Below are 24,603 nucleotides of genomic sequence, written 5' to 3'. Positions count from 1 at the left end.
ACGTCGATATATAATTTACAGTTTAAAATGCTAATATTAATGACTAAATTATAAATCCTTTGAAACTAAATGCAATGGCAGAGCCTATGGCTACCGTTAATACGTTGAATTCAAAACAAAATTCATATGTCAAAACGTGGGGCTGCATGAATATTCAGTAGAGTCTATTAAAAAATACATTTTTTTTTCCGTAATGACAGACCAAGTATTGATTTTTAACTTTCCATAATTTACAGTTTAACATGAAATTAATAATGTTTTATTTTTATTACTTGCCGCTCTAGACGTCATCAATCTGCCTTAGTTATATAAGATTTCGCTGTCAACGAGTTATAAATAGCTTATTAACTATTGGTGCGTTGGTTGGTAATCAAACATCAATTCAATTGCTTATAAATATTTTTATTTATGAGTGTGACTGTTCCGTGGTTACACAATCATATATTTCGATTAGTATTTTCATAAAATTAGAAATAGAAAAATAATATCAAAGAGCTATTTATTCATTGGAACATTTAGTGAGTCATGTATCTTTTTGTGTCAGGTTACAATTTATTAGAAATTTACTTATTTAGTCAAAGGTTGTAAAATATTTGTGAAATTCATTATAAACGGTGTATTCATATAACTTACACGTTTTCATATTAAATAAAATAAGAATTTAAAATAAAATTACTTTAGTCAGACGATACAGTTATTATCTTAGAAACACAAAACCCATCAAGATTTCCTGCTATTATGTCTCAATTTTTCTTATCGATAGTAATAACTTCTCTACAAAGAAAATAATATTTAGGAAAAATATATCATGATTTCAACACACATTACGAAATAAAAAGAATCAAGGAGTAAGCGCGACTCTGACTCAATGGTAATTATTATGGACTTTGGATTTTATTATGATTAAGTATGTAGGTACCCAAGTAACTGTTTCAACTATGAACACAAATCGTGGCTCACGTTTAATAACGTATTCCGCTAGAACAAGTACAGCACGAGGGATATACACCTTTACTTTGGACATTCAAACATCAGCATACGATCTCAAATAAATTTAATAAAAATACTCCAATAACTATGCCGAGTGTACATATCAGAGGTTGGAACCAAGTTCTGGCTCGGACGTTAGGCGTCTGTATCGAGCACAGCGGGCTAGGCAAAGTTAGTAGTGAACATTGAAATGTATGAAACTGACTGCTGCTGAGTGACAAACAATAGCAATAACAACAAATACAAAGCATGTCTAATCATTTCATATCTAATAAAGATGTTTATTCTAGGAGGCTTTAGCTTCTGCAAGATCTTTCGACAGGTTTTCTTCATACAAAATGCTAGTTGAAATACCAATTTGTTAAGCGATTCTGATATCAATCGTCTTCAAGTTAATTTGTGTGACAATTGTCAATGCTATGTCGATATTGCTAGATGCGTTATGACTAAGCCCACAGTTGACTGAAAATCTGGTTGCAACCTCTGGCGAAATCAAAAGGGGGTGGACTGAAAAGAGGCAATGGAAAAGGGGGGTTAAAGTTATAACTAGTTTAGTTGTCTAGGCTTCCTTGTGTCAGTGTGTGTGTGAAAGCAGAGCTACATTCGCCGCGCGCGCTACTGCACGCAACACGAGTTCTTGTGCCCGTTCTTCTTGAGACGCGACTTCGGCCTGTACTTCTCCAAGTACGAGAGCTGCTTGGCGTTGATTGCACCACGACGCTGGCTGTGAATCGAGAGGTACTTATTTGAAAACATCTATAGAAAAATACTAAACAAGGGTAGGTGCGACTCTCTAAAACAATTCGGCAGGAATGAAAAAGTTTCTGCCACCACTTCAGTCTTCACTTTTACATAATTAATATTAGTCCAGACGATCTTCAAAATAAATATAATAAACAAAATTATCTGTAAAAAATCTACTATTTAGTAAAAAACATTTTACTATAAACTTTTTCAAAACACTTTAAAATGGCGTAAAGAAGTAAATACATGGCGGTGAGGTAGCTAGTGTACTCACTCTCGGATGGTCTCGACGGCCTCCTCGTACTTCATGCCGAGCTCGATGAGCGCGATGGCGACCATGACGGGCGCGCGGCCCAGTCCCGCCACGCAGTGCACCGCCACCGCCGCCTCCGGCTTGTTCGCCGCTCTGGAACGGATTGCAAACGATATACTTACGAACGAATCATATCTTTTTTATTACGAAGCGTTATTGTTACGGTAACTGATTAATGGCCACGCCGTTAAGGATTACCACAAAGTTTAATTGACAGAAGTGTTGCTGTGTCACAGATTTAAAATTAAATAGATTCTCAGTCTTATTGTCCGATGTCAACAGTCCAAATCCAAGACCAGAGATCAGGCGTAGGAATACGTTAGGCGTGTAGACTTTATAAATTTAAATCAAAATAGATTAATCAAAAATACTGTATCTAAAACAATAAAGAAATGTTAATATTTTGTAAAAACAAAACAAACAGCTATAAAGCGGTTATAATTTACAATATAAAACGTCTGGTTAGGTAATAAAATATGAGATTCGTTGTTAGTGAAATTTGTAATCAGAAACTAACTTATCGCGAAGGATCTCGAACCAGTCGTCGACGACGTTGGCGGGCGGGAAGGTCCCGTCGTCGTACGCCAGGTCGCGCACCTCGATGCCCTCCGCCTTCAGCGGCGCTGTATCATAGCTCGGCTCACACACGCGGACCACGGTGCACACGTTATGCTTCCTCAGCTCCTATTAACAAAAAAAAAAAAACATTTTGCTTATTACTTCTTAAAATTATTGTTTTTTAACATTCAATGCAACGGTTTTTTAGCAAGTGTCTGGGTCAGTACTGTAGACGTTATAGCCAAACTATACCATATTCCAATCGTAGTAGGAATAAAGGTAAACAAACCGAAGATTTACAAATTGCATGCGATTTTTTAATTGTTCTGATGTATTACGCATTATAAACAGTTCTTGATTACATTTACCTTTATTTGTAATACAACACTATTCTACTTAACTAGTTATAGCTACATTAATTTAACTTTCGAAGTTCCAATTACGACTTCGCGGACATTAAAGACCCCCTTTTTCGCGAATCCATAGTGAATATCATAGACTATTCACAACTCAAAGTGTCAAAGTTGTTTATTTGGGATTACTCCTCTTGTGGTCGGAAAAGGCTATACAACAATAGTTTTTGTTTACAATAAATTTCAATATAATTTAAATTTTAATAATATACATATTAAAGATATTTAATATTTTTTTATTAGAAATAGAATGTAAGAGATTTCTCGAATTAGTAACACTATATTTTATATTTGAAATTAACAAAGGAAGAATATTATTTGACATATCCCGGAATCAAGACAATGATTTCCGTGCTCCGATTGAAGGGTACGTGAGCCATTGTAAATATGCAAATAAAAATGCAAAAGAGACAACATCTCAGATTCTATGATTGACTGGTATGAAGAGTGTATGTTACTTTATGCATTGTCTATTCATCAAGCATAGCTGACGTTTCCAATGTTATATACGTGAATTAGAAACGAACGCCCAGGTAGTACCTACATAATTGTTGTAATTTTCATTATACATAGTTATCGCTTTTGATGAATTCAAGGTTTATATAAGTAAATATTAGCATTCAAAATTATTCATACAAACGAAATGAAATGGTAATCTCGATGATTATAAAATAACCCAAGTAAAGTGAGTTACTTTAGCGACGGTTGAATGAAACGAATTCTTATCAGGAGTAATCGCGAGAGTTAAAAAAAGAACATTAGATATGAGATATTTCAGCGTATTTCATATATAGAAAGTTATTGAAATGAAATCAATAATAAAAAGTGGGAAAAATATAAAAAGGTAATATATGACTTGTCAAACAATTTCATTGTTTTTTGTCTATGCTCTCTCGTGAGTACTAGATTGACTCGCTGCGAATATGTCACCGTAAAATAATAGATCGAGACAGATTTGCAAAATTTGTAGACTGTCAGTTTATAAACGAATGCAGCCCCGGATTTATGCCGAGGTCTAGGGCCCAGCTAAAAATGACATAATTCTATTTTAACCGCTTCGGATGACTTAGTCCGGGCCTAATTAAATACATAACATTTTTATATATATTTTAGGTTAAGTGTAAGACTAAGTCAGATTGTAATATATAATATAAGATATGATACGAATTAATATTAAATATTACTGGAGAGTATCTGTCATTTTTTTTTATATTCATTAATAATAAACTATATTTTTAATCTGACAACAAGAACATTGACAGATACTTTTTTTGGCGGGGAAACTGATATCCTTTAATTCTCTTTACGAGCATTGCGGATTTCGTGTTGAGATTTAGTTTTTACATAAGTTAGTTTAGTTTGTTAATATTTTAACTCAAATTGATCCGTTATATTAAAAACAGCTTACAATCTGGCTAGATTTATTAAAACTAATTTACTTATTATTATCCGGTAACAAATATAAGTACCGTTCGTGGATTTTAAGGTTATAATCTATCATATAGTTTTGCGTTGTATCTGTGGTGTTGTAACGTGTACCTTTTTAATTACTTCGGTTTAATTATTATCTGTTGACTTCGCCATTAACTTCATGTAATGAAATGCATACTCGTTTGTTAATTGATAACTTTATACAAGACGTGTTGACGTTCGAGGTACATGTGATTTACATTTCTCTGCAAATATCACTGACCTTTTTCCACGAACGCCTTAGCACGTTTTTTTTTTCTTTTTATATATTATCTGTTGAAATATTTTTTTTCTATACAGATGCATTACACTTATTGATTGAAAGTAATAATCATAATTTACCACCGTTTCCGAAAGATATAGGACATTTTTATTTATCTTAATTACTCATTATTTGTTTGTTTATTAACAATGTAATTATATTTTTATTTGAAATGGCCTGGTGATCTTTCCGTGTTAAAGGTCATCCATAGTCATTTAATAATCGCTAGTTTAGTAAAAATATAATAATTTATTTAAAAATAATTTTGACATAGACAAGTTTCATAAAATTAGTATCATGTTGTAAGAGATAACCACTCTAAAGAATTACTTACCCTACGTAGACAGACGTAATTAGTCTTTGATTGATTCTCGTATTGATAGTTAGGAGTATTGAAGTCATGTTCTAGAAAAATCTTTTCTTTTTTTATGGACAAATATTACATATTTATTATTATATTATATTCACATGATATATCTTTGTAGAATACACTTAGAGAAAATTCGATGTATCGGATAATATTTAGGGGAATAATTCTTATCGAACTAGATTAAATAAAATCATAATATTTTCTTTGTTTTATTCGTTATCAATGTAATGTAGCTCGTGTTATGTAAGCTAATTTTATTGCTAAATGATGTATTTCTATTATATAGAGACACCCTGTTTACATGCTGTCAATCGATTAAATATCCAAATATTACATCGATAGTATTGACGTCATAAGTTATCTTGTTTTGACTAACTCCGAATCAATCAAAAATATTTTATATCAAAAGGACAGGTTACAACGAACGTCATCAATAAAGAATTGTTTAATAATATTATATAAAAAAATAAAATATTTATTTTCAAGTTATAATTAAGAAGTTGGAAAATCCGTTTTTTTTTTAATGCTACCGTATATTATATGACGCAAATAGAGCTAAATAAAATGACTGGACGAGTGCCTCTAGTAACATCACCGGATTGTACATATAATTACGAAGCACTCTTACAATGGGAATAGAAATTTATTGTCGAATGTACGTGAGCTATTGTGACTCAGACAATAGCGCCACTTTTCCGCCCTAATCGGCAAGACTTGAAGAGTTAAGTCATGCATAATTTTTATGAGGCAAAAATTTATTTATTTATTACTTATATTACTAATATTTTATATACCATGGGGCAAAAACTAGACACAAATCGAGCCACAAAATACGTTATTACACAAATAAAAAAAAAACGTAAGTTAATGAAAACTTCGAAGACGTAATGAAAAGTATGATTCTATATGACTATAACGAAACAGTATATGAAATATAAGTTCAAAATAATCAACAGGTAAGTAGTTGATACACTACTTGAGATAAATTCAGTAAACTTTTTCTCCACTTACAAGAACAGTGATGCCACTTGAAACGAAATTCAAAGGATCCATTATGTCAGAAATAAGAGGCCACACAAACAAAAGCATAAAACATTCAACAAGATGACGGTTTTCTCGTCATTTATTACAAGATAAGGAAATACTGGATGGCCAATTTTCCCTAGAGATATTTTATCTTAACCAAGGACGAGTCAGAAAAGTTAAAATTATAATTGAATTGTAAGAGTAGTATAACTATTAATATTCTTTTAATACAATATGTATATCTATCTTTTTTATGATGATATCTAAAATACACACCTGTAAGTAGCCTTGGATGGTGACATCGGATGGTCGGTCGGTGATGAGGAAGCGCATGTTCTTGTACTCAATGAGAGACGGCGCCGGCCTGATGTCCTTCTGCTTCATGATGGCTACTTTACGATCCTACAGTCAAAGAAGATTCACCACCACTCCCGCACCGAGGTAGCAGATTTATTCACACGCGTCAAGTTGTAGCGATCCGTCAGAGTCTAACAGACAAATTGTCACTCTATTTCCACACAACACACTCCAGTTTCGTGACTTTTCTTTAAAAAGGGTCCAATTATATAATTAGAACCACCCGCATGGATGTCGCTTTCAACCACTTGAGCACATTCGAAGATTATCAAACAAAATTTACGAATTGGGATTCGAAATTAATAAGAAATTATTCGAAAAAACATAAGTCGTTTACTTCGGCAATGATATGCTCCAATTAAAAGTAGGATCCGATTTTAAGGTAACTGAAACAAAAAGAGAATCATTTTTAACTTCATCACCTTCAAGTGTGCAAATTATTTTCGCTTTATCATAATTTTATTATATTTGCGTCGATGAGCAAATGGCGACTGAAGTGGATTAAAAACTTTTTTTAAAAATAGCGTACAGATTTCAAAGCAAAGTTTAGGTCATGTGAGTGGATACGTCCAGCGGTATTCGCGAACTGCTGATCCAGTGCCAATAGCGCATCACTTATTAGCGCGTTCACATCGCCTCTTGTGTAGGTATGTACAAGTGATAACATTATTGTAAACACTGCGCAACAATACACTCGTTGTGTTTTGGTTATAACTTTTGGTCGCATTACTACAGTACAATGTCAAAGTATATTACGTCTCTATGATTTAATAAAATACTACAAAACATAAAACAAAAATTACCACAGTGAGATAACAATTCTTTAAATTTATGTTAATTTCAGTTTAACATTATAGTGTATTAATTTATCAATAAAATCAATTTACATTTGAGCTATAAGCACAAAACAATCGAATTGATGAACCTTCCTTATGAAATTGGCTAAATAATAATAACTTACAAATGGATGGGTGTATATCGCAGTGCTTGGGGTGCGAGAAACTTGCGCTCCCGGCAGCATGGGTCCTGTCGCTAGCCCGCTACCTCGTCTTCACGGGACGCCCGCGAATTTATTTGTGTTGGGCCTGGCAGTACTCCGCGCTGTCCAAGCGGAACTCCATCAATGTCGCCACAGAACAGTTGCCCAGCTGAAACAAGCACATTAACAAATTATACTATAATTATAGACGGTTAATTATATACGGTTGTTTACGTATCACACTCAATATAAATTTTTGATATTCCTAGCAGTTAGAAAACGAGGACAAATCATTAGTTAATTTGTAAATTACTTCTAATGAGAAGTTTCATCATTAAATGTTTATTTAATGGTAACATTATAAGTTTAAGGCTATTGTGCTGTTAATGATAACGTAATGCTGATACATACTTCAAAGCTAATGGTTTCTCTTGCAAATAATAATTAGCTACGTGGCTTTAAAAACGATAACAGTCAAGCAGAAAATACAAATAGCACACATATTCTGCCAAAATAATGTTCAGGGAATCCACAAAATGGTAGGTATTTCTTTTATTTCAAACTTAGATAAAAATAGCGCTTTCTTGGCTTCTACGCACTTAACATAAAAAGACGTCGCAAGTAATTTTGGCAGACATTTTATGGCGAGTATTTTAAAATATGCCCAACAGAGAGTTAGTTTAATATCCTGTTAATAGCATACATGGAATAATTAAATCTACGCCGTCGATAAGTCTCGAGATGACCGACCTTAAATTTAAGAATAATTTATTTTCCGAAGATTCATTCAAGGGGAAACGGCCAGACTTGGGCTGTTGCCAAACAGAACGCAGGAGAGGGCCGACATGCGTATTTCACGCTGGGAATGTAGACAGCTCAGAAATCTCGAGATAAATTAATCGTCGGTTTTAGAGCATATAATAATAACAAAACTCCTTCTTATATATTAACTTTATCAACAATTAATTTGCATTAAAATTATATCCTACTTAAGTATTTATAGCACAAAAGTTGAATATGATATTGAGTCATTCAATTTATTGATTAAATACTAATTTATTTTTTAAGACACAATTCTATATAAGATAGGATTGGCAGAATTATTATTCTATTAATACATTGGAATAATTATAAAGATCGTCTCAACAAAGAGTAGTTCATTAGCTAGCAGAGGGTAAGAGGTTGTCCAAAATGCGAGTAGACGCGACGGTGACGGTCGATAACCTCCAGACCACCTACACCCATATGCAATAATGCAGACAATTTAGATTAGCATTTCGACGCCCGTCCTTTGCATACTGTCTGTCCTTATTGTATATATATTTTATCAAACAATCGTAGTCGAAAAGCCAACAACTTCAATGGATACAAATGATTTTACAAATAGTTCCCTTAAATAGCACGCAATGCAATGAAAACTATACATAACTGAAATAAACATCGTTAATATTATTTGCAACCTATTTATGTCCAAACGACTCGTCGTCATGTTTACAGCCTGAGTACAAACACGTGGCGAACAAGAACACCACAAAGGACAAACTCAACCACAACAAGCGAGCTATGTTTGTAATTTAACATTGCATCTAAGAGAAACGATATGTTATTCATATCATTTATGAGGACAATATTACCTTGTTTACTTTGAGCTGACAATAATGCTTTAAATAATTTAGAATAGAATAGAACTAATTTTAAAATATAACAACAATTTTCTGAATATAAAATCTATTTCAGCAAAATGCGAGGGTTTAGAAAATAAATGAAAAAGAGCCGCTAGCGGAAACGTTGGATCGAGGTCGTCTGACCACAACTACTATGCTATGCACTTAGTTACTTCGGCTTTATTATGTATAATTCTAGGAAATCCACAGCCTTACCATTCATTACTATTATTTATACCATTAGGTTTTTTCTAAGAAACTATAACTGCATTTGTACTATTCGACATAAATTGGTAACTATAAGTAGCATCAGTGCATTATGCACTATAACAAACTTATAAGTTTCATAAAAAAAAGGAAAAGCCTAGAAAAGGTTGCCCTTTCAACTATAACACCTCTTGTATATTTTTGTCTTCTCTTATCTTTATTAAAGTTGTATATATCGACAATTACGAAGGTATATAAGTATTGTTATTTTCATGCCAACTAATTCGATAGGTAATTAAATTGCGTTAGTTGAAGCGTACCTACTGATAAACTTTAATTACGATTAGCGAGATTAACTGAACTCTAATTTTATACGTTATTTACAAAACAATATGATAAAGTCGTGGCTTATCTTTTGAGAAGGAATAGAAAGACTATATTGTGTGATCACTCATGACATAGTCACGTAGTCACCTAATATGGCTTATGTGCACGTTATCAACGATATAGTAATCTATATAAATTGTTATGCCACAGCCCGGGTATATCTCCAGGCGACACCGTGTTTACTTTACTTGTTATCCTCTACACATGTCATACTACTAATCTTGTCGTTCTTTCATTATTATATCTGTTCATTTCTATGAGTCCTGGATAAAAGTTAGGCCGACCAAAGATAATGATGTGTTCTCCTTAGAAGTGCTAGTGTAAACATTGATTGTAATTATATTTAATGCGAAATAGTTTGCTAGCTAATTGCATTAATATTCTAGAAGCGACCAGACGAAAACACAAAATTATTACAAAATATACTACAGCATATAATTTCATTGTCTGCTTTCTGATTGGTTTTTGTTAAGACAATAACAAACAATGAAAATAATACACTCATTTTTAATTTCAAAGCCTTACATATATAACACTTAATCAGTGGCTTGACTCACTTTGTTATTTAAAATTATAATTTAAACAAAACGATCAATTTTTTATGTTGGCATCATTATAATTATCTTTTTAATTTTGAATCCTAATAAAATACATTATTAATCATAATACAATTTATATAAACAAAAAGTTTCTAGCAAACAGCAAAAGTAGTTGGACTGTGTATTCTACAATTTACCAGGAAAATCACTCAAGACACACCTAAGAGCCACAAGTGGGTGGTAACACTAATAAAACTAAGTGCACAAACGTAAGTCTAACTAAAGCGTGTTCACTTCCAATCTAACTATCCGCACAATAACTGTTAACTGTTCAAGTATAAATAAAAAGCAATTGCATTTTGTTTTTCTTTTCAACTGTTTAAGTAAAACGAAAGTCAAGCTTGTTGATATTGAATTAAGTGATAATTATATAATATTTGCAATAAAACGCTGCAGAAATTATATGATACAATGTGTCGGTGATCAATGTCAAGTCACTTTCTAATGTGAGCAAAAAGAGAAAATATAGAAAACAACAATCTGTTGCAACGCTCAACTCGGTAGTAAACTTTTAGTTAAGGATTTAATACTACGACTAAAAAGGAAAAAAAATCTATTAACGTATCAAAGCCACCTGTTGAATGTCAAAAAAAAAACAAAACCAAAACAGGAAGCCTTAACAAAGGTTTAAACTCTTCGTCAAGGCGAATTACCTGACCGCTTCTTTTGACCATATCCAAATAATAGAGTCGGGTAATGTGTTTTTATTCCTGGAATGCTACTTTCGTCACACGGCACTTAAGACTACGGTCCTAAGACGTGTCAGTAATACGGAGCATCGAGGTTAATGATGACACAAAACGTCACTTACGTATATTCCACGCAACAGATGCAAATAATATGGAATATCAAAAAGTTAATGAATAGCACAAAAGTAAAGTTAAAGTCGATGCACGCAACAGAGGCTGTCGTTGTAGACAGTTGTTAGGTTTAGGCGTTCACATCGCAGCGGATCGACACGGTCCGTGCCGCGTTCGAGCAGAGACTAGCGCTGGCGGGCACGGGGCACGCTGGCGGGAGCGGGCGCACCGACTACGACCGCGGACACGACGTCACGCGAGACGGCGGCGATGGCAGCGTGATGGCGTCATCCGACTAACACACGCACACGTTTCACATTAACGCACACACTCCATAGCTTTTTCAAATTTACCAGTTGCTAGGTTGTAACAATATTTAATGTCTGAAACGAGACAAAACAAACCATCGACGTCATTAAATATTAATAACGTGACTGAAGACAATCTGATAATACGTTACGAAGTTTAGACTAAAAATCAGACAACAATGCGTACTAACATTATACTACACATCGTGTCTGTAACATTATATACAAATCAAAACGTTAAAGTTGTGCAACGAATTGTTTGTTCTGACAATTTTATTTGAGAATCTTCGTTTAGCGGTCGACATCTGTACTCGTTTTCTAATAATAGTAAATCAAGAAAGAAACCGGGCTTAACTCCTACGCAGCTGCAACGAACATAACCATCATACCGTTCCGTCGCATTTGATTATAATGGCAAATATATACATCAACTTAACCCCACGTACCACACTATAAATAAGTTAATAAAATATTTCAATATAATTTATTTTGCAAAGTATGGCGTAATATTTCTTTTTTTAAATCATGCAATAATTTACTAGCTATCTACCTGGAAGTTACGTTAAGTTGCATTTAAATATAAATTACAAGTGGTTGTAACAGAGTCCTCCCACCTTTACACGTCTATAATAAATTTAGATACACCCACACAATTTTCCTTTCAACATATTTTATTATTCAGAGAGACTAGGTTAGATTTACCACGTCACAAAAAGGTTAGTAGTACAACGCTTGTATTGATTATCTATGTAGATGATAACAACGATGACTCATTTGAGTGATTAAAGTAATTTAATTCTGAATTGCGCAAATGAGAGTGAATATATTTTGTTTTAGATATCTACACTATGAACCAAAACTGGATATGGATTGTTTTAGTGTAAATTGGCTTTTATTATGTTTTCTAACTTCTTTGGTTTACGTTACTTATTTTTTTTAATTTTTCAAACTTAATAAACAATAGGACATTTCAACGTTTTTTTTTTCATGCGTGTAAAGCACATAAAAGACTCATTTCACTGTTGTAATGGGGGACTTCAACGCGAAGCTGGGCAAACGATTCGGTGATGAGTTAAAGGTGGGACCTCATGGAATTGGAGACCGCAACACTCGGGGCCAGATGTTGGCCGACTTTATGGAGAAGGAGGGACTCTTTATGATGAACTCCTTTTTCAAGAAGCCAGGTCAGCGTAAATGGACCTGGGTGAGCCCTGATGGGAAAACCAAGAATGAGATAGACTTCATCTTGTCGACGAGAAGACAAATATTTAATGACGTCTCCGTGATCAATGCAGTCAAAACTGGGAGCGATCACAGACTCGTAAGAGGCTCGTTAAATATCAATGTTAAACTCCAGAGGTCCCGACTGATGAAGTCTACGCTCCGACCATCACCTCTTCAAATCCGAAATCCCGAAGCCTTTCAGCTCGAACTCCAAAACCGATTCGATTGCCTAGCAGACTGCGAGGAAGTGGACACATACAACGACAGGCTTGTGGAAACTGTCCGTACGGCTGGGTCTAAGACCTTCAAGACCAGCCGTACAAAAGGAACCAAAAAGATCTCTGCCTCTACCCTACGGCTTATGGAGGAAAGACGGAAAATGATTCTGACGTCCCCAGCTGATGCTGCCGGCTATCGGCTGATCAACAGACGGATTTCAAAGTCTCTAACTCGCGACACTCGCCAATTTAATACAATGCGCATTAAAGAGGCCATCGAGCGGAACAAAGGCTCTAAAGTGTTCGCCAGAGATCTGTCTGTTGGTCAGAGTCAACTGACAAGGCTGAAAACTGAGGATGGCAGAATAGTCACGTCAAGATCTGAGCTGTTGGAAGAGGTTGAGAAGTTCTACGGTCAGCTGTACACGACAGCTCAATCACCTGTCAGTAGTCATGCTGCAGATCCCAGAGCAAGACTAACCCGACACTACACTGAAGATTTTCAGGACGTCAGTCTTTTCGAGATTAGAATGGCTCTCGGACAACTCAAAAACAACAAGGCACCTGGTGATGATGGTATTACAGCCGAGCTTCTGAAGGCGGGTGGTACACCGATCCTCAGGGCTCTTCAGAGGCTTTTTAACTCCGTCATTGCCAAAGGTCAAACGCCAAAAGCATGGCACAGAGGTGTGGTGGTACTTTTCTTTAAGAAGGGTGATAAAACCCTTCTGAAGAATTACAGGCCCATCTCACTGCTGAGTCATGTTTACAAGTTGTTTTCGAGAGTCATTACGAATCGTCTCGAGCAAAGACTTGACGACTTCCAGCCACCCGAACAAGCCGGATTCCGGAAAGGCTTTAGCACCATAGACCACATACATACGCTGCGGCAAGTTATACAGAAGACTGAGGAGTATAACCAGCCACTTTGCTTAGCGTTTGTGGACTATGAGAAAGCCTTTGATTCGATCGAAACCTGGGCCGTGCTGAATTCTCTTCAAAGGTGCCAAATTGATTATCGGTATATCAGGGTGTTAAAGTGCTTGTACGAGAACGCCACCATGTCGATCCGACTCCAGGATCAGAACTCAAAACCTATCCAACTGCAGAGAGGTGTAAGACAGGGAGACGTGATATCTCCGAAACTGTTTACCGCTGCATTGGAAGATGTTTTCAAGCTTCTGGACTGGAACGGACTTGGCATCAATATTAACGGCGAGTACATCACTCATCTTCGATTTGCCGATGACATTGTAATTATGGCTGAGACCTTGGAAGACCTCGGCACTATGCTCGATGACCTCAGCAGGGTTTCCCAACAAGTGGGTCTAAAAATGAACATGGACAAGACGAAAATCATGTCGAACATCCATGTTGCACCCACTCAAGTCAAGGTTGGAAATTCTGCACTCGAAGTTGTAGACAACTATGTCTACCTAGGTCAGACCATCCAACTAGGTAGGTCCAACTTCGAGAAAGAGGTCAATCGTCGAATTCAACTCGGCTGGGCAGCGTTCGGGAAGCTACACGATATCTTCTCATCCCAAATACCGCAGTGTCTCAAGTCGAAAGTCTTCGACCAGTGTGTGTTGCCAGTGATGACTTATGGATCAGAGACGTGGTCGCTCACAATGGGCCTCATAAGAAGGCTCAAGGTCACTCAAAGGGCAATGGAGAGGGCTATGCTCGGAGTTTCTCTGCGAGATCGAATCAGAAATGATGAAATCCGCAGGCGAACCAAAGTAACCGACATAGCCCGAAGAATTGCTAAATTGAAGTGGCAGTGGGCGGGGCACATTGCTCGCAGAACCGACGGCCGCTGGGGCAGAAAGGTTCTCGAGTGGCGACCACGAACCGGAAGACGCAGCGTGGGCAGGCCCCCTACAAGGTGGACCGACGACTTAGAACGAGTCGCGGGAAGCCGTTGGATGCGGGCAGCGCAAGATCGGCCAACGTGGAAATCCTTGGGGGAGGCCTTTGTCCAGCAGTGGACGTCTTTCGGCTGGTGATGATGAAAGCACATATTGGTATTAAGTTGAATAAATGTTTAACGCAAAAATATATTTGTAATTTTTATCAAAACATACGACACAGCTACGTATAAATTACTTTGTTTGGAGTTTCTACTGTAGAAACGTAACAATTGCTTTATTTTTATGGCTTTATTATTTGTATGTTTTCTTTATACTCTATATATTCCGCATTCGTCAGTCAATATTTTTTATCAACTTTCCATTGTTATCATCGAAATTGACATAAATATTGTGAAATCAATTTTGCACCTTTATTTATATTACGATCTTTTGCCTTCGTTTCTTCATCATCATGATATCGGCTGATTTGATAGCAAAAAAATAGCGTTACGCAAAATTATATATGCATTAAAATGTCACTTTTACAAATTTCTCGTGTCATTTATATGTAAAGGCGCTTACGCGAAACGAAGTTAGACGTGTACTTTTGGTATGGGCGTATCCCATAAAATATGGAAGATTCTTTATGTGTTTTAACGATATACATACACACGTAAGCATTATCATTAAAAAGGTCAGGGCCAGCGTATGTTGTTTTTCATTGCAGCAATCACTTCCTGAAGGTATGTTTACTGTAGAATATATGTCATACATAATTGTATCTATTTCGTGCAGAATTCTGCCAATGTCATGACGATAAAGAAGATACGAAGAAGAGTTTAAAATCAACTTAGTATTATCAACGTTAACTTGTAAGAGGATTTATATATAGGTATTCAATAAATGTATTATTGTGAAATTCAATCTTCTACACGTTCAAGTTTCCATTGTAATTACATATCTATATATTAAACTGAAACCTGACCTTTTTTACCATTTTCTGCTTAACACATTAATAAATACATCAACAATACATATTGTCAGTTCATCTACAATCCTCCAATAGCAATTTAACATGAGTTAGGATGATCGAATATAGAAAAACGTCCAGATTTATCAAAACACATTCCCCAAAAGTTCTTATAAAATTTTTACAAATTTTAATAATTATATGGCAATTAATCGACATATTTGTTTTATATTTCCGAATGCTTCAATTGTAATTATATTTATTACTATTTTGATGAATCCATCAAGTAAATAACATCTGCCAAAGATGCTTTATATTCTTGGCATCCAGTCCAAGCAGTCTTTAATTGCTGACCACGTGACCAAAACACGCGGCAGGCTATAACAACGTGCTTTTCCTATACAAACAGTAACGAAGTATTGTTCGGAACTCCCACGACAAACGTGCCTGCTGTATTATAAACAGCAACTTGAAACAAACTTTCAACAAATCTCGTTTAACATTGATGATTGTATTGTAATATTATTGACATTTACTTCAAATAAAGTTCAGGAAGAAAATTCAATAAGGTCACGGGGCATAGATATAATTTTAAAAAAATAACCGAAGACAACAACAATATGCTTGTGTTGTTTATTTCTTTTTTTTTAAAATTATTTTTAACAGTTTTCTTAAAACGTAAACACTAATTTGTTTACTTTATCTGATTCTTGATCTTAGTTGACTTCGCATGTACAATATACATATATCGATAACTGTTGCATTTTTGACTATCGTGAGATCTTTTATACTTTGAATTTTAATACACACATATATATATCGAAGTCACGAATGACTTCACGCTTTATTTTTAAGCAATTATCTTAATATTAATAAAATCTATATCGAGTCGCAAAACAAAATATAAATAGGACGTACACAGCAACCGCAATCACGTTGAGCTTATAACAAAGCCTGAAGGTCAGCGCTTCAATTAAAACTTCTTAGCAACAAGAGCGAAAACAAATTAGGTGCAATACAAAAATGTCATGTTCGTCAATATACTCGTAATAATATACTTAACGTAGATAGATAAAAATATTCTAAAGATAAAAACTATATGTATCCTTTGTTAAAGATACGAAGGCGTATTTTATGTCGATGTAAATCGAGAATATTCTTAATGATAACGATTTGTAAATATAAAGATTTAAACAAAGTAGAGTTTAGCGATCCAGAGTTGTATGTATACACGATATTATTAACTCTAGGTGCATACGTATGCGATGTAAACATCATAGACCGTACCTACTCATTTAGGGTTAACATTCAGTCAATGGAAAGTGAATGTAACATGAGCGCTTTGTACTTCAGCTTGGGTGGGGATTTGTGCAAATCAACTTTCACAAGGCAAATGCACATAGTATATCGACGACATCTACAAAATGCATCGCTACGGGGGCGACATCTCTGTATTTCCCTTAATAACTTATCAACAGACATTATTAGTTTTATGAATAATAAAAATCTGTTATACATAGTGTTACAAAACAATATAACACTTATATGCAAATGCTTACTAATTAGTTCCCTAACTACAGATTACAGGAACGATTTGGATCAAGCAATAAATCCGTGCCGGTTACGGGTAATCGCGGATTTACGTGACTGGAAGTTAGTTCGTTCATAAGGACAGTTACATTCAGTCGTTTAGAGCGAATAACCAGTTTATAAAACCATTATCATTATAAGCAAATGAGTATGCAAATAAATTAGTTACTAAATTGGCTCATTAAAAATGGCAATTCTAAAACATTGAAAAATGTTTTCTCGACAAAACCTTAAGCGGGATAGTCAATTAAACTGAAATGTCGTTTGAATATCGGTACTAATAGTTGTGGTCGTGACTGTTCATGTGGTATCTTGTCTGACGAGACAAGCGGTGCAGCCCTACCCGTTTGTATTGCAACGGGAAACGGGTCGCGACCCACTTCGCCGGGATCAATACTCGGTCATCGACTCCGCCTGCGCCTCGTACTCTCGCCTGCTCCTACAATATCATAGATTAGGTAGGACTCACGACCTTCTAGATACGATGCTAAAAATAACGTAACCCTAGCGCAATGTCAGAACGGATAAATAAAGAGTGACCTTTAGCTTTAGAACGTCTTACTAAATTGGGTCATGTTAAAACTGTCGAGACACTTTTTGAAATACTGTAATTATTTTCTTTATTTAATGTCGAAAGTATAAGTGGAATACATAAGTGATACATAAACACATTTTTTTAATAAAAAAATATATATTAAATGCATTATTTTATTCACAAGACAATGTATTTTACATACTACTGTATATAAATTTACGTGCGGGGTCATATTGTTACATTTTAAATTTTAATTACCTTTAATTGATAACAAAATAAATCGATTCAAGCAATTGATTAGATAAAAATATGGTATTTCTGAAGATATTTAAAATAAAAGATTACAAGCTTTCCTGGTAATTAGGTAGTTTGTTTAGCGAACAAAAAATATTTCGCCAAACACCCACGTTAAAAAACGAAAGACGTAAGTGACACAGAAAACTTGACATGCCGGGACAAAACGGTGAACTGTGACGTCAAATGAATTAAACTATAAATTATATACGATGAATACGGTATTAGAGATATTGGTTCAAAGTGAATGTATTCGAAATACGCATTAAAGTTTGCTTTGTCAATATAAAAACATATATAACAGTCATTTTCTCTTAGCTCTTTTGATCCGATTTATTTTCAAATAATTCAATCAAAGCTGAATATTTTTCGCGACGTTAAAACACACGGATATTGATAAAACATTTTAATATGAAAAATCGTTAGCGTGTCCTGACCGTGGCGCGAGGCGTGACCTAGCTCAGTGACCCGAATCGTAGGCTCTGAGAGCGATCTAAACCGCTTCTATCTATATACTAAATTACAGATTTTCTAATAAAATGGGATAATTGTATATATTCACGAGCACATTTTAAATGAATTGTGTGATGATGACGCACTGGTACAGTGTTACGTAAATGTATAAAAGTCATATCCAATACATTTATGACTGTTACCATTAAAAAGATATAAATAAGCAATTAAATGTCAAGTTATATCAATAATTCTACGTCGGTCGTACAAATGAATTATCTATTGTCTCGCTTGAGACAAAACCTGTTTTAGTTATTAAGCAATTTCAAGAAAGGTTTATTAAAATCCTTATAATTAAATATTTTATTTAATACATTGCTAGCTATATATATCATAAGTTTAATAACACGTTCTGAAACATCTTTTAAAAAATAAATTTTACTAATGTTTTAAACGAAATCATATCCGCACAAGAGGTTATTTAAATTTTTTATGTTTTACGGGACCTAAAATTATTGTTCATTATTTTTAAATAGGTAGATGGTATAATATTTTAAGTCCTTCATCGTTAAAAGTTCTGGTTGTTTTGTGGTTAACTTGGCTCCAGATCACGATTCCGGGTTTAAATCCCAGGTCGGGATAATTAAATGTATAGAGTATTACTGTTAAGTCGATAAGCAGCAATCCGGAGTTAGGAAATTAAGAGTGTTATACAATTCTCATGTCCCTGTAAAAGAAACAATTTACCCTGCGCCTGATCTCTCACCGTTAATTCAAGACTTCCATATTCTCATAGAATATGGAAAAGAATATAATAAATTTGAGCACTACCATATTTCAGGATATTTCACAACTATGTACGCTAGACTATAAGTTCGACATCTGCGGCTGAAAGTCAGTCGAAACGACTTTTTTTATCGAATTGATACTTGGATACTGGACACTGGATAAGAGTAATATTTTATTGTCCAATTTGAGAGGAACCTTTCTTACATAAGTAACAGAAAAATACTATTTTGCTCTGTATTTTTTTTTTTGTTTTAAAACGTCAATATCTCCGTATGCTTTCAGAAATTAATAACTTCCTAAAATTCACTTTCATTGTAAATATACGTATAAATAGACGGTTCATTAATTATTCTTAATACGTTGTTATGAAGGAAGGACATAGTGAGAGCGAAGCCCTTTTAGTTCGAAAGACCGCCATTCGGGGGCTCCGTGCAACGACCCTAGAGCCTTTACGGACTGCAGTACAAACCGGTGTTCTTTATATATAGTCAGCCAACCGGCCCTCCCTCTGTCTGTCTAATGGACGATTTAACAACGATATAGAGTTCGAATTTATTATTAATTATGCGAATTCTAATGTTTTCAATAAAATTAAGGGATGTATCATTTGACACTGTATTTTTAAATAAATATATAATCCAGCCAATTTTACAGCGATAAAGCGTGAATTAAGTAGCATTTTAATTTTTTTTTATTCACAAATGAATACATTTTAAAATACAATTTACAACGTATTTGTCTATTTTATAATCTATATCTTATATAAAAAATAGTAATATTTTTACTAGCAAGGCTACAAAAATAGTTAATTGATAAACATCCAAATTGTACCCATAGAATAACGAAGTTTGAAATTGGTGTTAGTACCTAACAAATTAGTATAATTGTGGTGGCTTTACAATGATGCTATTTAAGGAGGGATGACGCCATCGCATTTATCCAGCCCAGTTAGCTGTTATTAGATATTCGAACATTATATGTATGTAGAGATCTAAAACAAGCCCATTTATGTTATTATATTGCGTTAATCTTCCGTCAAAGAGAAAGTGTTATATTTTATTTTGTTAAATATTTGTCATATATTATGAATACTCTCACGAAATAGTGCGAATTCGACCTTACGGACAAACGTCAACGTCTGCGCAGGGTCAACACGCCTGCCAAGGCCGGGTCAATGTCCTATACCCCAATCGAGAATCCAGAATCCTCTAGCAATTATACAAAACAATATGAAACTAAAAAAAAAATAGTACCGTTATTTTTAGTAACCTATAAGTTTTATAAGTTTCGAATTAATAAAATTATATTAATCGTCGATATATAAGCAACGGAATTGGTTACGTGCAATTTATTGTTTCATGAATTTTTACCCAATCACCTTATTTAAAATGAAAAGTCATTATATGTTACGCTTACGCAATATGCAGTAATTGCACATTGATTTACAATACATCTGTTACTGATTTACCTTACATTCCTAGTTTGACGTCAATAATACTGATTAAAATGTTGTGTGAACTCATATTCATTTTATCGCGACTAACAATTTTCATGGTGAGTTTCAACACATTTGAAATTGGGCAGTTTTGAAAATATAAATAATACATGACATTTTCTTTAAAATAAATATTTTGGCAGACATAAAAAGAGAAAGAGGTTATCAATTCTTCCAGACAATTTTAGACCGAATTTCGTCTAAGAAAAAACTTTTTTTTATAAATATATAAATCATAATAGATTCAAACATATTTATACCATTATTGCATTAAGTCATTTAGTTTTTTGTGGCACTGATTTAATTTTCCTCTCATATAATTCAAGTCAAACTTATTATTTGTAAATTGCCCATCTTAAAATTCAGCGGGTATTAAAAAAGTTAGAAAATGACAAACTTTATTGCAGAAATGGAGGCAATTAATCAATACAATTGTGTTTTAATTCTTATTTAAATATTTACTCAGATAATTATCCAAAATACATAAAATTAGTTTTGTATTTAAGTAAAATACAATTATAGAATTGCAGTCTATAAGCGACTATAATATGTTCGGCTAATCTGTATTTTACCTTTGAAAATTTAAAATTACAAAAGAGTTTTATTGTTGTTTGTTACATAAGAAAGATTAATATATATACTAAATACATACAAAACAAATAAGTATTTATTTTCTTAAATGGATTTTGAAGTTTCTATATATATTATTTTATTGACAATAGCTACATTAGCTAAAATATTTATAAACAATTTGCAAAAATAAAGTTTTTTATTGTTTGTATGGCTCATAATAACATAAAGCATGTAGGCATTTATTTATATTTTTTTATATTTACAGTGTGTTTTGTCAATATGCAATGGATGAAAATGTTAGGTCTTCATTATAATAAATTAATTAAAAATTAAGTCCAATTTCATTGATATAGTTATCTTTATTAATAAAATAAATATATTACATTAACAGTACAACCTAGTCAATATTATTATATTTAGCAAGGTCATTTATGAAATAAAAGTGGCCATTTTAAGGTAAACTATTTCAATATAATTATTATTCATTTAATACATACTGTTTAAATGTGGGAACTATTTATATGGTAATGTGACTTTTTTTTAAATACTGTAAGGTAGGATTTGAGTTTAAATAATGATAATTATACATAATTACTTAACCAATATTTATTCTTATAATAATATTTACTGTAACTATAGATACTCCAATATTAAAGTCATTTCATAATCACTAGCAAATGTTTTATGAGGGTATTGTTAAAATAATGTTTTATTACATATTATCAATATAAGTGAATGAATCCTGCGTTAATGTAACAAAGTAAATCTTTTACATTTTATTATAACTTATCGAATGAGACGTAATTTATAGTAGAGAACTGTAATTCCTGTCAGAAGAAACAAAGTGTCAGAGCAAAGAGAAGTTGATGAAATTAATTATACTTATACCTACAATTTATAGCAACTTTAAGTATATACTATTATCAGTAAATTACGTGTTATCGACAGTTTAGTTACTAAAATATCAACTTTTAGAAATTTATTAATATAACCTGTCAATTTTTATATAAGTTCATAATAATCAAATAAAGCATATGTTATGTTATCGAGCTATGGAAAATAGTAGAACTATGGAAAACTATATCTACTTTGGCATATAAAGGAAAATGATAATTGTTCCACGACGCCTGCACGATGACGTCCTTAGTTGGCAGGGCATGACCTCCGTACATAGGAGACGCGAGGACGACGTAACTTTCAAAAAAGTAATTTAAGATTACACTTACCTCCACAGCCATACACATTGAATAAAAGTTGAACGGATTCAGCCGTGAACCGCAAATAAAATCACCACACACGCGGAAAACGTGTGCACTGCACAAAAAAAATTGTGAAACTGAAGTTTAACATTGCCAACTAGAAAATTTGACCGAGTTGCTAGTATTTAAAATACAAATTCTTCTAGTTTCTACCACCATCTCGTCATTCTTGCCTGATGGCAAAATTGCCATTTTAATTTGTTTCATTTTAATATATTATAAATTGATAATTATATGAAATACAAAATTATACTTCATTCAAATGGCCTCTTATACTCATCTATTAATCGTAACTTAACAAGATGAAATTAATTTGATTTAAAACTACCACCGGCTCAGAATGTAGATTCTATCGACAAGAACCGCCAAAGAACTCGTTTTCATCAATGTTATATTGATAACACGTTATACTAAGTAAAAAAAAAGTAAAAAGGACTATTATGGCTGCAGAACAAAATTCTTCTCGTCGTCCGTACTCTAATGAGGAATACGCTGACATCTTATTTTGCTATGGATATTGTAACGGTGACGCCGCAGCTGCTCGTCGTGAGTATAATCGTCGATTTCCGGATCGCCGGACACCTGACAATAGTGTCTTTATTGGTGTGTATCGTCGAATTAGAGAAACTGGTCGCGTGCAAAGGAGACAATCTGATTCCGGACGCCCTCGTGTCCGTTCTCCAGATGAATGATGATGACCAATCCCATGGCCAGCGAGAAGTCCAGATTTGACTCCGATGGACTATTATGTCTGGGGGCATATGAAAAGCCTGGTTTATGATGTTTCATCAGTACAAACAATTGAAGAACTCAAAACAAGAATAATGAATGCTGCAAATTCTATTCGACATAGCTTGAGTAGTGTTGTAGTAAAAAGTGAATTAAGAAAAAGAATGCGTATTTGTATACGAAATAGGGGATCTCATTTTGAACACGAATTATGAATAATAAACAGTGTAATTTCGAAAGTATGGAGTAGCTAAAAAGATTAAGTATTTTGTTTTTGATTTAAATTCAAAATTGCAATGACAGCTCTGGTTTATCTCTCCTTTTTTACCTATTACCCCTATTAAAAATAATCTTTAACTACTTTGCATTGAGGTCCTTTTGTCTTTGATCCAGATTTAATTTCTTAACAATAGCATTTCTTAGAATTTCCTACCTGGTCTCTTTGTTATCTAATTTTCTCCTGAGTTTATGATTGTTACTGTACTTTTTATGTACCGATGGATAGCTAAGGAAACGCAGATGTTTTTAAAATGATCCGCACGATAAGAGCCATAGTGATTTTTACAAAAAAATTGCGAGTAACTTAAAGAATCAAAATTAAAAATCGAAAAGTTGTACAGTTTTGGATCTGTAATTTAAAAATGCTTGAAGATTGTTTTTGTTTTAGAACTGGTTATTATTAACTAGGATGTACCCTTGCAAGAAATACAAAAAAAAATAGGGAAAATACGTTGATTTTTTTTTTATTGAATTTTAGAATCTTAAACATCCTTTAAATAAAAAAAATATTAAAAAATTAATAACTCGAAAACGATACACTTTTGCATAAGCATTTTGGGGGTCATTTGATAGCTATTGTCCTGAACTATAACCCTTTAAAAGGATCGTGACATATTACCCTGTAACCCTGTATACAGGATTATATAATGGTGTAAGTTAGTGCCAGCTGGTAATCCCTTAATTCCAGCTGGCGGCACCTTGACGAAAGCTTCATATATATTTTTGATAACCTTTTATTAAGCAACAGACGAGCTAACGTAAACCTTTATAATAATACGTTTTGCTAATTTCGAGTTACAATTGCTCAACCTCTCTAAGCGTAATACCAAAGTCCTAATAAGTCAATTGAGTGTAGCGCAAATAGTACAATACCATTAATGCTTAAAAAAACAGA

General features: G+C 33.7%; 1 protein-coding gene across 3 annotated transcripts; it reads right to left on the bottom strand.

The window, feature by feature from the left end:
* Positions 1–381: 381 nt before the first annotated feature.
* LOC126772692 (PRL-1 phosphatase) lies at positions 382–22,815 on the bottom strand. 3 transcript variants are annotated; one of them, XM_050493179.1, is made up of 6 exons: positions 22,668–22,815; positions 7,465–7,651; positions 6,423–6,889; positions 2,565–2,731; positions 2,009–2,140; positions 382–1,714 (listed from the first exon to the last, which is right to left on the bottom strand). In XM_050493179.1, the coding sequence occupies exons 3-6, from the start codon at positions 6,528–6,530 to the stop codon at positions 1,606–1,608; spliced, it is 516 nt and encodes a 171-aa protein (XP_050349136.1). In that variant the 5' UTR covers positions 6,531–6,889; positions 7,465–7,651; positions 22,668–22,815; the 3' UTR covers positions 382–1,605. The 3 variants fall into 3 exon arrangements, with proteins under 3 accessions (XP_050349136.1, XP_050349125.1, XP_050349149.1); XM_050493168.1 differs by lacking the exon at positions 22,668–22,815 and adding an exon at positions 11,151–11,379; XM_050493192.1 differs by lacking the exon at positions 22,668–22,815 and adding an exon at positions 10,993–11,331.
* Positions 22,816–24,603: the final 1,788 nt, after the last annotated feature.

Source organism: Nymphalis io, chromosome 1, assembly GCF_905147045.1.
Source record: "Nymphalis io chromosome 1, ilAglIoxx1.1, whole genome shotgun sequence".
Taxonomy (NCBI): Eukaryota; Metazoa; Arthropoda; class Insecta; order Lepidoptera; family Nymphalidae; genus Nymphalis; species Nymphalis io.
This window is presented reverse-complemented; position numbering and strand designations above follow the sequence as displayed.